At 38.3% G+C, this 15,345-nt stretch overlaps 1 protein-coding gene across 2 annotated transcripts in view; it reads right to left on the bottom strand.

Moving 5' to 3' along the window:
• Nucleotides 1–15,345, bottom strand: part of UBE2T (ubiquitin conjugating enzyme E2 T) — an 88,201-nt gene that overhangs the window by 61,988 nt on the left and 10,868 nt on the right. For both annotated transcript variants that reach the window (XM_053706931.1, XM_053706932.1), the window contains 4 exons: nt 8,480–8,596; nt 7,678–7,747; nt 6,609–6,714; nt 6,316–6,414 (listed from right to left, as the gene is read on the bottom strand). In XM_053706931.1, coding sequence (XP_053562906.1) covers nt 6,316–6,414; nt 6,609–6,714; nt 7,678–7,747; nt 8,480–8,588 — 384 coding nt within the window. In that variant the 5' untranslated portion in view covers nt 8,589–8,596. The remainder of the gene's footprint in view (nt 1–6,315; nt 6,415–6,608; nt 6,715–7,677; nt 7,748–8,479; nt 8,597–15,345) is intronic.

Here is a 15,345-nt window from a genome sequence, read left to right as displayed (position 1 = left end):
TTGCAAATGGTATGCCATGGTGGGGTAATTTTCATTCCTGCGCTGCCATACTGTCTCAAAGGCAACAAAGGTCCATAAAATCAATGTGCCCAATTTCCATGCAAATTGGCAGACCCTATATTGGGCGTTGTAACTTCCTGAAACCACATAAAACCTGTACATAGGGGGTATTGTTGTACTCATTGGACATCGCTGAACACAAAGATGGGTGTATTATAGCAGTAAAATATACAAGGATGATATAAACAGCAAAAAGGCAGTGTTTTTGTGATAAACTAAAACTGAAATATGAACATTACCTTTGGCCAGATGTTGTGACTAAGTGGCTACAAACAAAGACTAAACATAGTCCTTTTTCAATACCCTGGGTTGTCTACTTTTATAAATGGTATGCCATGATGGGGTAATTTTCATTCCTGGGCTGCTATAATATCTCAAAGAGGACAAAGGCCCATAAAATGAATGTGCCAATTTTCCATGTAAATGGGCAGATCCCATATTTGGCCCTGTAACATCTGTAACCCCCATAAAACCTGTACAAGGGGGGTACTGTTTTACTCGTAGGACATTGACAATATGTGTGTTTTATAGCAGCAAAACATAAAAGGTTGATGACAGAGACAGCCAAAGTGCAGTGTTTGTGCAAAAAAACGCATGCAAAAAAATGACCATTACATTTGGCCAGGTGTTGTGACTAAGGGGCTTCACAAAAAGATGTGACATGGGCCTTTTGGAATACCCTAGGGTGTCTTCTTTTGAAAATGGTATGCCATGATGGGGTAATTTTCATTCCTGTGCTGCTATAATGTCTCAAAGAGGACATAGGCACAGAAAATTAAGGTGCCAAATTTCCATGCATAAAAACTGAAATGGGCAGACCCCATATTTGACCCTGTAGCTTCTGTAAACCCCATAAAACCTGTACATGGGGGGTACTGTTTTACTCGTAGGACCTTGACAAACACTAATATGTGTGTTTTATAGCAGCAAAACATAAAAGGTTGATGACAGAGACAGACAAAGTGCAGTGTTTGTGCAAAAAAATGCATGCAAAAAAATGACAATTACATTTGTCCAGGTGTTGTGACTAAGGGGCTTCACAAAAAGATGTGACATGGGCCTTTTGGAATACCCTAGGGTGTCTTCTTTTGAAAATGGTATGCCATGATGGGGTAATTTTCATTCCTGTGCTGCTATAATGTCTCAAAGAGGACATAGGCACAGAAAATTAAGGTGCCAAATTTCCATGCATAAAAACTGAAATGGGCAGACCCCATATTTGGCCCTGTAGCTTCTGTAAACCCCATAAAACCTGTACATGGGGGGTACTGTTTTACTCGTAGGACCTTGACAAACACTAATATGTGTGTTTTATAGCAGCAAAACATAAAAGGTTGATGACAGAGACAGCCAAAGTGCAGTATTTGTGCAAAAAACGCATGCAACAAAAAGGACCATTACATTTGGCCAGGTGTTGTGACTAAGGGGCTTCACAAAAATATGTGACATAGGCCTTTTGGAATACCCTAGGGTGTCTTCTTTTAAAAATGGTATGCCATGATGGGGTAATTTTCATTCCTGGGCTGCTATAATGTCTCAAAGAGGACATAGGCCCAGAAGGTGAATGTGCCAAATTTTCATGTAAATGGGCAGACCCCATATTTGGCCCTGTAACTTCTGTAAACCCCATAAATCCTTTACATGGGGGGTACTGTTGTACTTGTAGGACATTGAAAAACACTTATATGTGTTTTATAGCAGTAAAACATAAAAGCTTGATGACAGAAACAGCCAAAATGCAGTGTTTGGGCAAAAAACGCATTAAAAACATAATTTATGCTTACCTGATAAATTCCTTTCTCCTGTAGTGTAGTCAGTCCACGGGTCATCATTACTTATGGGATATTAACTCCTCCCCAACAGGAAGTGCAAGAGGATCACCCAAGCAGAGCTGCTATATAGCTCCTCCCCTCTACGTCACACCCAGTCATTCGACCGAGAACCAAACGAGAAAGGAGAAACTATAGGGTGCAGTGGTGACTGGAGTATAATTTAAAATTTAGACCTGCCATAAAAAACAGGGCGGGCCGTGGACTGACTACACTACAGGAGAAAGGAAATTATCAGGTAAGCATAAATTATGTTTTCTCCTGTTAAGTGTAGTCAGTCCACGGGTCATCATTACTTATGGGATACCAATACCAAAGCTAAAGTACACGGATGACGGGAGGGACAGGCAGGATCTTTACACGGAAGGAACCACTGCCTGAAGAACCTTTCTCCCAAAAACAGCCTCCGAAGAAGCAAAAGTGTCAAATTTGGAAAATTTGGAAAAAGTGTGAAGTGAAGACCAAGTTGCAGCCTTGCAAATCTGTTCAACAGAGGCCTCATTCTTAAAGGCCCAAGTGGAAGCCACAGCTCTAGTAGAATGAGCTGTAATTCTTTCAGGGGGCTGCTGTCCAGCAGTCTCATAGGCTAAACGTATTATGCTACGAAGCCAAAAAGAAAGAGAGGTGGCCGAAGCCTTTTGACCTCTCCTCTGTCCAGAATACACGACAAATAGGGAAGAAGTTTGTCGAAAATCTTTAGTTGCCTGTAAATAAAATTTCAGAGCACGGACAACGTCCAGATTGTGCAGAAGTCGTTCCTTCTTTGAAGAAGGGTTAGGGCACAATGATGGAACAACAATCTCTTGATTGATATTCTTGTTAGTAACTACCTTAGGTAAGAACCCAGGTTTAGTACGCAGAACTACCTTATCTGAATGAAAAATCAGATAAGGAGAATCACAATGTAGGGCTGATAACTCAGAGACTCTACGAGCCGAGGAAATAGCCATTAAAAACAGAACTTTCCAAGATAACAACTTGATATCAATGGAATGAAGGGGTTCAAACGGAACACCCTGTAAAACGTTAAGAACTAAGTTTAAGCTCCACGGTGGAGCTACAGTCTTAAATACAGGCTTAATCCTAGCCAAAGCCTGACAAAAAGCCTGAACGTCTGGAGCTGAAGGGCATCCCCCTGGACAGATGTGGCCGAGAAAGCCACCATAGAAGAGAATTTCTGGTCTCTTGATCCAGATTCAGAGAAGGCGACAAATCTGAGTAATCCCCATTCCACTGACTCAGCATGCACAATTGCAGCGGTCTGAGATGCAGGCGTGCAAAAGGAACTATGTCCATTGCCGCTACCATTAAGCCGATTACCTCCATGCATTGAGCCACTGACGGGTGTTGAATGGAATGAAGGACACGGCAAGCATTTTGAAGCTTTGTTAACCTGTCTTTTGTCAGGTAAATCTTCATTTCTACAGAATCTATAAGAGTCCCCAAGAAGGGAACTCTTGTGAGTGGTAAGAGAGAACTCTTCTCTTCGTTCACTTTCCACTTTAAATAAACGACAGCCATGTGGAAAATAACGCCCAAAACAATTTTTCACCAAGTACCTCAGATAATTAAACGATTTAACATGCCAGCAAACGTTTAAAATCTAATTTATGAAATGTCATTAAAAGCCTGCTGCTAGTCGTTCACACTGCAAGTTAGGCTAAAAGTTATATGCATACAGTATTTACCCAGTGAAGTGCCATTCCCCAGAATACTGAAGTGTAAACATACATACATATCAGCCTGATACCAGTTGCTACTACTGCATTTAAGGCTGTACTTACATTATATCGGTATTGGCAGTATTTTCTCAGTCAATTCAATTTCTTAGAAAATAATATACTGCAACATACCTCTTTGCAGGTGAACCTGCCCGCTGTCCCCTGATCTGAAGTTTACCTCACTCCTCAGAATGGCCGAGAACAGCAAATGGATCTTAGTTACGTCCGCTAAGATCATACAAAAACTCAGGTAGATTCTTCTTCAAATTCTGCCTGAGAAAAAAACAACACACTCCGGTGCCGTTTAAAATAACAAACTTTTGATTGAAGATAAGCGTTTTTATCACATAAGCCATCCCGAAGGTCCAAGGTGCTGTCAAAGCATCTACCAGGACCGCTCCCGGGTCCCTGGACCTGGACCCGTAGCAAGGAAGCTTGGCGTTCTGGCGAGACGCCATGAGATCCATATCTGGTTTGCCCCAACGTTGAAGTATTTGGGCAAAGACCTCCGAATGAAGTTCCCATTCCCCCGGATGAAAAGTCTGGCGACTTAGGAAATCCGCCTCCCAGTTCTCCACTCCTGGAATGTGGATCGCTGACAGGTGGCAAGAGTGAGACTCTGCCCAGCGAATTATCTTTGATACTTCCATCATCTCTAGGGAACTCCTTGTCCCTCCTTGATGGTTGATGTAGGCTACAGTCGTGATGTTGTCCGACTGAAACCTGATGAAGATTTAGAAGCAACATCAGCTGACCAGGATTTTAGCCACAGTGCTCTGCGTGCCTGAATGGCGAATCCGGAATTCTTAGCCGTAAGTTCCACAGTCCTCTCACACATCCTATCTATTAGTTGGGTGCAAGAGAATGACTGGGTGTGACGTAGAGGGGAGGAGCTATATAGCAGCTCTGCTTGGGTGATCCTCTTGCACTTCCTGTTGGGGAGGAGTTAATATCCCATAAGTAATGATGACCCGTGGACTGACTACACTTAACAGGAGAAAATAAATGAGCACTACATTTGGCCAGATGTTATGCCTAAGGTGCTTCACAAAAAGATGTGACATGGCCCTTTTAGAATACCCTGGGGTGTCTTCTTTTGAAAATGGTATGCCATGATGGGGTAATTTTCATTCCTGGGCTGCTATAATGTCTCAAAGAGGACATAGGCACAGAAAATTAAGGTGCCAAATTTCCATGCATAAAGACTGAAATGGGCAGACCCCATATTTGGCCCAGTAACTCCTGTAAACCCTGTGAAACCTGTACATGGGGGGTACTGTTGTACTCGTAGGACATTGACAAACACAAATATGTGTGTTTTATAGCAGTAAAACATAAAAGCTTGATGACAGAAACAGCCAAAGTGCAGTGTTTGTGTAAAAAACACATGCAACAAAAATAATTACTACATTTGGGCAGGTGTTGTGACTAAGGGGCTTCACAAAAAGACGTGACATGGCCCTTTTGGAATACCCTAGGGTGTCTACTTTTGTAAATGGTATGCCATGATGGGGTTATTTTCATTCCTGGGCTGCTATAATGTATGAAAGGCAACTTAAGCCCAGAAAATGAATGTGCCAGATTTCTATGTAAATGGGTAGGCCGTATGTTGGGCCTTGTAAATTCCAGAAAACTCAAAAAACCTGTACATGGGGGGTATCGTTATACTCATGGGACATCGCTTAACACAAGTATGGGTGTTTTATTGCAGTAACATATATCAGGATGATGATATTCACAATAAAATCCTTTGGAAAGCTTCAAATTTCTTAATTTCTCACACTTACTTTGATTTTTTTTTATATAAAATTATAGTTGAGAAATAAATCTTTGATGCCAAAAGAAAGCCCTATCTGTCCTCTAAAAAACAATATATAATTAGTGTGGGTGCACTTAATGTGAAAGGGGTAAATTATGGTTGAAAAGACATATAGCTGAAATTCAAGGTTTTGTTTACGTTCAGAACTTGAACAATTGCCTATGTCATGAAAGGGTTAACTCTGTCAAAGGATTAATAAAAAAAAAAACAAAGAAGCAGCACCCGGAATTACGAAAAGCCAGTAGTCCATTAATCCAATGAATCTTCCAAGGAGAGCATAAGTAAAGGCAAAAATAATCACTCTATTACAAAAAGCACAAAAAAATCAAAGGATTAATACACATTTTACCTCTGTGATTACCCTGTATCTAAGCCTCTGCAGACTGCCCCCTTATCTCAGTACTTTTGACAGACTTGCATTTTAGCCAAGTCAGTGCTGACTCATAAATAACTCCCCAGAAATGAGCACAATGCTGTCTATATGGCACACATGAACTAGCATTATCTAACTGAACAACTATCAAAATGCACTGAGACAAGAGGCGGCTTAGAAATCAGTTTATGAGCCTACCTAGGTTTAGCTTTTAACAAAGAATACCAAGAGAAAAAAAGTAAATTTGATGATAGAAGTAAATTGGAAATTTGTTTAAAATTTCATGCCCCATCTGAATCATAAAAGTTTAATTTTGACTAGACTGTTTCTTTAACGGATTCCACCGCTCCATGCAACAGCAGCCTTGTAACAATGCTTTTAACAATATTATGCACTTTTGTAGCACTAGTTGGCTGTAGTGTTTGCACAATGTGTAATATCAACAACATTCTATGATCCAGCTAACCATCGCTTTAAAACCCCAGTAACCATAAACATAAAGCTGTCACTCACAATATCAGCCATGAGAGGGTCATCAGGGTTGGGTTCACTCATCAGTAGCTGGATGGAAGTAAGTACAGTGGATATGTTGAGAGCTGGCCTCCAGGCACCCTACAGAAGAAAAGATGGATTAGATTCCACACAAAGTGAAGTATATAGTTAAAAACAAATTACTCACCATCTACCTACATTTAATCATATCCTAACACACAACTCAATTTCCCAGAATAAAAGGGCCTCACAATTATGTTTTAGGGTATAGAACGCAGCTACCATTGTTTGCAGAAGGTGACTTTACATCTTACTTTTGGTGGCAATTTAAGTATGTCCAAGCAGATTCTGCCAGATGAGTCAATGTTTGGATGGTAGATAGGAGTCAAAAATCGAATCTTTGGTGGTTCAAAAGGGTACCTTAAAAAAAAAAAAAAAATTATATTATATAGTATATAAAAAAAAGAGAAAGGAGGAACGGAGGAAGAGAAAAATAAAATATTTATTTGAATGTTTATGCCACCAAACACTACAACCACATGTATACATTATTTATACCAATACATCTACTTCTTCACCTTGATAGTTACAACCATAATCAGTACTGATGGGAAGTGTTATGGCTGCTACAGTAACAAGAACCACACTGTCAAATCATGTAGAGAACTACTTTACACTGAAAACTTCAACAAACCTCAAGATGCCTCTTTCTTTCTGGACTGTAGATTTGCTGTGAACAACCCCATAGTGATTTAAATAAACTACCCTAGACAGGCTTTGCTGACTATTGTGGGACATGATTCTGATGTCAAAGTGTACCTAGGTCTTTAGAGAGACAGAAAAACTGCCTTGAGTACTAAAATATTAAACATAATGGATGATTCTAGATAAGACAATTTCCCATGAGTATTGAATTATATCAAACCACCATGAAAGTTATTTTACTATGTATAATCATTTTATTTTACAATCTCAAGGTGTTTACTATCTCTGTGAGCACCCTCTAGTGGCCAAAAGCAGTTTGGCCTGTACTGTGAACTACATAAAATATCAATAGGAAAAAAAGAAAAAAAACCCACAAATCTTTTAGCAAAAAAATAACAAAAGCAATTAAACACTCTGGTAAACTTAGCACTACAATTTTTCTGCATGAAATATCAGAGAATGGAACTGAATTGCAGGAAAGAGCAAATGCACTTAGACTTCTTTTAATAGTTCTTGCATTCTGTAGGGAGTGCTGAAAGCACTAGGATGTTATTCAGGATTATAGATTATAAATCAATTGACTGTATGCTGTTTACATGCTGCAATGTTCTAGTTCTGTTCAGCTGATATACATATCACAGATACAGGCACATTCGGCATTGAAATTTATTTTCATACCTTTCCGGAACAACAATCTCTAGATTAAAGATACCACCCTCATATGGTGACCCAGAACTGCCAACAACTTCTGAAATATACAAAAATACAAACAGATTAAACCATGCAGTGTATGCAGTGCTCAACACAAAATATTTCTTATATCTACATATTTCCAATTTATGTCTACTATCACATTTGCTTAATATCCTTTGTTGAAGGGACAGTCAATGCACTACAGGAAACTAGCTGAACACATTGGGTGAGCCAATGACCAAAGGCATATATGTGCAACCACCAATCAGCAGATAGCTTCCAGTAGTACATTGTTAATCCTAAACCTACCCAGGTATGATTCTCAACAAACAAAGCAAATTAGATAACAGAACTAAAGTTGCTTAAAACTGCATGCTCTGTCGGAATCATGAAATATAACTTGTGACTTTACTGTCCCTTTAACTCAATGAAACCCTCTAAAAGAAATTACTTACTAGTTTAAAACAATTGCATTAGGTCACCCTAGGTATCCACAGTAATACTTAAACAGCAAAATCATATGGACACTTCTTTAAAATTCAGTCACACATCGGCAGTTTTTGTACTCCAGTCAAGAAGTTAAAGGAAACCAAATACATTTTGCTGTTAATCTCTAACAGAGAACTATGGAAGGTCAATCGCAATCAAGCAAATGCCGATTCAGTAGCCCAATTTGACCTTTAAAATTTTTTACAGGGACATGGGACTTGCCAGAAGGCAACTGTTAGCTATTTCCTGACTGTAAAAGGATAATCTGAGGACTCTCCACATAATTAGTGATACACACGTGCCCGCAGTTCATCAACACGGTCATCATGTTGCCAGCAGGTAACCCCAGGGGGAGGTTCCGTAGTAAGTAGCTGTAGTTCTCTCTTCAGACGTGATGCTCTCTGCATTTCTAAACCTGCACATTACAATAAACATACAAACCCCATTACAATAAGAGAGACAGGCTTTATTACTGCATTCTATAGAAGCACTAAGTTAGGCACACACTTTATTAATCATAATTTAAAAAAAAAAAATACCTTCTTTATTGTTACTTTTCAGGGTAACTCATCCCTTGCTTGAACGTTAAAGAACATACAGTGAACACTGAATTTAAAGGGACATGAAACCCCAAAAAATTATTTCATAATACAGATAGAGAATACAATTTTAAACAACTTTCCAATTTACTTCTATTATTTAATTTGCTTCCTTCTCTTGTTATCCTTTGCTGAAAGGGTTATCTAGGCAAGCTCATGAGCAGCAGAGAACATAGGTTCTAGCTGTTGATTGGTGGCTGATATATATATATATATATATATATATATATATATATCGATTGTGATTGGCTCACCCATGTGTTCAGTTAGGAAACAGTGCATTGCTGCTCCTTCAACAAATGATACCAAGAGTATGAAACAAATTAGATAATAGAAGTAAATTAGAAAGTTATTTAAAATTGTATTCTCTATCTTAATCGTGAAAGAAATTTTTGGGGTTTCGTGTCCCTTTAAATAACTCCTTAATCACAGAGCTGCCAGACACTGCCAATATGCTCATGAACAGTCTGTAATAGTGTATGGTTCAGTGATAGCTAAATACATGCATTGTTATTTCAAAATGTATATTTAAATATTATTATAAAACATTCAAATTGCTCATACATAACACATTAAGTTAAAGAAATATAATTGGGAACTTAAAGGGTTAGAAATTGATTCCTATTTGAACCTAATTAAACTATATCATTAGAATGACTGTTATAAATGCCATTAAATTAAACAGTTTTTTTTTTTAAATGAAGCTTTTACATACCTTATTTTTAAAGATTAAAATATCATAAAATGGGTGGTAAAGACCGCCCATAAAATGAGGCATGGCTTATGTAAATCTAGCATCCGCCCCCCATCCAATGGTGAAGCGGCTGGACACAGGGAATAAAATAACTTTATCTGAGAGCTATGCAAGATACAACTGTTTTTGTCCCAGTTCATCCCTGCACGAGAGCAGAGTACAATTCTTCCCTGTCTGTGATGTAGTGCGTCTTTGTTTCAGACAAGGAATACAGCGGCAGTGTGAAAGCTCTGTTTATTTAAACTGTCCGCTTATCTCCCCCTCTCTATTGCTGTGTTTGCTTGATTAGTGAGGGCTCCAATTACACATGAAAGCAAACACAGCAAGAGGGAGGGGGATATGAGCCCGACAGCTTAAATAAACAGAGCGCTCATACTCACCGCTGTATTCCATGTCTGAAACACAGATGCACTAAATCACAGGCAGGGAAGAATTGTAACCTACACACTGCTCTCCTAAATGTTTCCTCGACTGCCTGTGTGAAGCTGCCCCTCCAAGCTATGCTCAGCAATGATTCTCAGTGAGTCTGTTGATGCCGGTTTCTGTGACTTGGTTACAGATACAGCACTAGTATGCTAATTAGCCGGTGAGGACTTATGCTAATGCCTCCTCTCAGTTGACAGCTGAAAGCGCTGCTGGAGACAGGAGGTGAGTCTGCGCATGCCTTGTCAATACAAATAGTTGAATTGCGCATGCGGGCCGCCATGATGTTTCTACCTAGGTAGAACATCATAACAGGCTCCATAATAATGAGCAGAAAATGGGTTTGGCACAAAATTAATCTTTCAATTAAAATTACAAGAAATGGAAAGGTAACTGTACAAAGGTATCAATTACAAACTGCTTTATTATATAAAGAAGTTTTTAAAGAATTGAAAATAATTTTTGGGTTTACTATCCCTTTAAAGGGGCAGCCTACTGAAGAATTGTTATTGTTTAAATAGATAGATAATCCCTTTATTACCCAGTTTTGCATAACCAACACAGTTATATTAATATACTTTTTACCTCTGCGATTACCTTGCATCTAAGCCTCTGCAGACTGCCCCTTATTTCAGTTCTTTTGACAGATTTGCATTTCAGACAATTAGTGCTGACCCCTTGGTAAATCCACAGAAGTGAGCACAATGTTATATATATATATATATATATATATATATATATATATCACACAAACTAGTGCTGTCTAGCTGTGAAAAACTGTCTAATGCACTGAGAAAAGAGGCGGCCTTCAACAGCTTGGAAATTAGGATACAATTTAAAATTTTTCCCCCAATTTACTTCTATTATCAATTTCTTCATTCCCATGGTATTCTTTATAGAAGAGATTCCTAAGTAACTGTCTGTAGCATGCACGAGCAGGAGCTGTCAATCTCCCTGGTCGGACGAGCTCGGGGAGATTGAAATTCGCCAACTAAGAGGTGGAGAAAGGTTAGGAAAGTAGCGGTCTAATGACCGCTGCTTGTTAAATACGGACTGCAGGTTCTCTTGTGAGAAAGGGGTGCGAACTCCATAGTGCTCCAGACATGTACACGCTCCTTAGCTTACGTCCCTACTTTTCAACAAAAGATACCAAGAGAATAAAGAACATTTGATAATGTAAGTAAACATAAAAGTAGGGCTGCAAGTAACGATTATTTTCATAATTGATTAAATCGGCCAATAATTTTTTTGATATTTCGACTAATTTTTTTCTTATCTTTTAAATAAAATCCACATACTGAGTGTAACAAATATAAACTACAGAATAAAACATTACATTAACACAACTGTATGTCCATTTGTTAAGCAGCAGAACACATTTTTATATTTAAGCAAAACCACAAACTGTTTGAAAAGAGGTAGAACTAGAAAGAGTAGACTATTACTGTTTATAATATTCTGTTAGTCACTCTTTCAGAAACTTTGCATTGAAATGCAAAAATGTCAACATATCCATATGCTCATGGCTCCTTTTTGCAAGCTATGTTGCCTGCAGCAGAGAAGAGGCGCTAAGATGGTGTTGAGGTGCCTGAGTTGCATAAGTAGGGTTTTGCCAATTTCGCCAAGGTGGGATATTTATCTTTGTTAGCTCTTCACCAATGCAAAGTGATGCATGACTTTAATGTTAACTTCTAATGGAAAAAATCTTCCGATTCATTATTTTATCACTAAACATACATAAAATCCCACTTGATACAACACTTTACAGCTCTTCAATAGGAGACTGTGACAATTCCTCCTATTTTGCTAACCAGTTGTATTTTGCTTGCAATGTGTTGTAGTGGTGTCCTAAAAACAGGAGAGGTATGCCATGGGTGCATCAGGGGCAGACTAATGGCCTGTGGTGTAGGTGAGGTGCACTGGCCCACCTAGTATAGGAGTCTGTGCCTTTGAATAGGCGCTGCCAGTACAGATACGAATACCAAATCCAAAATCCATAATTATTAATTAGTATTTTCTCTGCCAGTAAATCTTCTCTGCCTGCATCTTTGGTTTGTTTTTTGCGTTCTTAAAGGGACAGTCAAGTCAAAAAAAAAACTTTCATGATTTAAATAGGGCATGTAATTTTAAACAACTTTCCAATTTAAAAAATGAAACAAACAAATACGGCGCTAAATGAGCCTGAAGGAGTAGCGATCAAGCTTTCCTTATTAATCAGTAGCCTATATATAGCTGTTATAGGTGTGTACAGGCACAAATTTGCAAATGAGATACAGAATGTAGAATGTTAAAAAAGGTACACAAACTCTAATGAAATATATATATATCTTTAGCTCACAACGGAGGGGTATATATCAATACCAATGTCCTTATTAAAGTCCAAACACCTTGGTAATTAATTGGACAGTCACAAAATAGCCTAAAGCAGTGTTATTCAAGTTCAATATAAATGCAATATGTTCATATATTTATATGAGAGAACACTTAGCTGCAATCTTGCAAGAAGCTGTTAGGTTCCAATGATAGGAGCTGTGGTTCTGATAGAATCCTCAATGTAGTGAGGTAAGCTGAACGAACAGGCAGAGCAGCCGGTGATTCCCAGGACTCCCGCTATGTATGTCCCAAAGCGATCAGCTGTACAAGAGAAAAAAAGAACACAGCGCATCCGCGATTCACAGCATCGTTTTATTCATAACACACAGCTCCACGTAAAATGGCACACTTACAAGATAAAGGATCAAAACTAGCACTTAGCCCACTGGCTGATGAGAAGACCGCCTGTAGTAGTTACCGGAAAGGATCACCTGGACGCCGGCCAGCAGCACCTGGAGTCACACTTCTCCTTGTGAGCTAAAGAGCTTTATTATCAAAATTCTTTGTTTTCTTTTTATCCTTTGTTGAAAATCAGTACGGTAAATTCAGGAGCGTACATGTGTCTGCAGCAGTATATCCTATTATAGTGCTGCAGACACATGTACGCTCCTGAATTTACCGTACTGATTTTCAACAAAGGATAAAAAGAAAACAAAGAATTTTGATAATAAAGGTCTTTAGCTCACAAGGAGAAGTGTGACTCCAGGTGCTGCTGGTCGGCGTCCAGGTGATCATTTTCCGGTAACTACTACAGGCCGTCTTCTCATCAGCCAGTGGGCTAAGTGCTAGTTTTTATCTTTCATCTTGTAAGTGTGCAATTTTACGTGGAGCTGTTTGTTGTGAATAAAACGATGCTGTGAATTTGCGGATGCGCTGTGTTCTTTTTTTCTCTTGTACAACTTTCCAATTTACTTTTATTACCAATTTTGCTTTGATCTCTTGGTATTCTTAGTTGAAAGCTAAATCTAGGAGGTATATATGCCAATTTCTTAGACCTTGAAGGCCACCTCTAATCTGAAAGCATTTTGACATTTTTTCACCACTAGAGGGCGTTAGTTCATGTGTTTCATATAGATAACATTGAGCTCAGGCACGTGAAGCTCCTAAGAGCAAGCACCGATTGGCTAAAAATGCAAGTCTGTCAAAAGAACTGAAATAAGGGGGAAGTTTACAGAGCCATAGATACAAGGTAATCACAGAGGTAAAAAGTATATTATTGTAACTGTGTTGGTTATGCAAAATTGGGGAATGGGTAATAAAGGGATTATCTACCTTTTTAAACAACAATTCTGCCCCTTTAAATGCAAATGCTAGTCTATATTTATTTTAAAACAACAAATAATACCTGGATTACACTACTGTACTATCTTTCAAATGGTACTGTGTATACAAAAGTACCAAAAAAATGATATAAAACCAGGGGTCGACAAATCTGTTTAAAATCTAGGAGGTATTTGTATATAGATATATGGAAAATAACCCAAAAAGTTAGGAGCCAGGGGTAAATTTCTAGGGGCCAGTAGCTCCCTGGCTTCTGCGTTTGTCAAGCCCTGACATAAAACCACCTTTATGTTGCATATATAAGCTGTATTACATGTAAATATAGCCTAAATGACATATGATGATGTTTATGTTGCATATATAAGCTGTATTACATGTAAATATAGCCTAAATGACATATGATGATGTTTATGTTGCATATATAAGCTGTATTACATGTAAATATTGCCTAAATGACATATGATGATGTTTATGTTGCATATATAAGCTGTATTACATGTAAATATAGCCTAAATGACATATGATGGTGCCATATGCAAATACAAATTTTCCACCATCCAAACCTTTTCCAGTAGCAAGCAGTTTGGAAAAAGTTTTGCACCTATTCTATCCAATACGGGTGTCCAATTCCCTTTATACGCCACTGATGTGTTGCAACTTCATACAAGGTTTTAAGACTAACACAAAGTTTACTAGGGACCCTTAGTGTTACATTATCTAATTTATTAGAGCATTTTAATCTCTTTCGGGTCATTTTTATTTTTTAAGAATGAGATATAGATAGATATACAGTGGATATAAAAAGTCTAAACACCCCTGTTAAAATGTCAGGTTTCTGTGATGTCAAAAATTAGACAAAGATAAATCATTTCAGAACTTTTTCCACCTTTAATGTGACCTATAAACTGTACAACTAAATTGAAAAACAAACTGAAATCTTTTAGGTGGAGGGAAGTAAAAATAAACAACTAAAATAATATGGTTGCATAAGTGTGCACACCCTTAAACTAAGACTTTGTTGAAGCATCTTTCTATTTTATTACAGCACTCAGTCTTTTTTGGGTATGAGTCTATCAGCATGGCACATCTTGATTTGGCAAGATTTGCCCACTCTTCTTTGCAAAAACACTCCAAATCTGTCAGATTGCCCCACAGATTTTCAATCGGATTCAGGTCTGGGCTCTGGCTGGGCCATTCCAAAACTTTAATCTTCTTCTGGTGAAGCCATTCCTTTGTTGATTTGGATGTATGCTTTGGGTCATTGTCATAATTAAAGATGAAGTTCCTCTTCATGTTCAGCTTTCTAGCAGAAGCCTGAAGGTTTTGTGCCAATATTGACTGGTATTTGGAATTGTTCATAATTCCCTCTACCTTGAGTAAGGCCCCAGTTCCAGCTGACGAAAAACAGCCCCAAAGCATGATGCTGCCACCACCATGCTTCGCTGTGGGTATGGTGTTTTTTTGGTGATGTGCAGTGTTGTTTTTTCGCCAAACATATCTTTTGGGAAAATGGCCAAAAAGTTCAACCTTGGTTTCATCAGATCATAACACCTTTTCACACATGATGGCAGGTGTGTACTGACTCCTATTTAACATGATTTTGAATTATATTGCTTAATTCTGAAAACAGCTACATCTTCAGTTAAGATGGGTAAGAGGGTGTGCACACTAATGCAACCACATTATTTTAGTTTGTTTTTTTTTTGTTTACTTACCTCCTCCTAAAATATTTTA

This window comes from Bombina bombina, chromosome 3 (assembly GCF_027579735.1).
Source record: "Bombina bombina isolate aBomBom1 chromosome 3, aBomBom1.pri, whole genome shotgun sequence".
NCBI classification, from domain to species: domain Eukaryota; kingdom Metazoa; phylum Chordata; class Amphibia; order Anura; family Bombinatoridae; genus Bombina; species Bombina bombina.
Note: the sequence above shows the minus strand (reverse complement) of the source record. Positions and strands in the feature narration are given on the sequence as shown.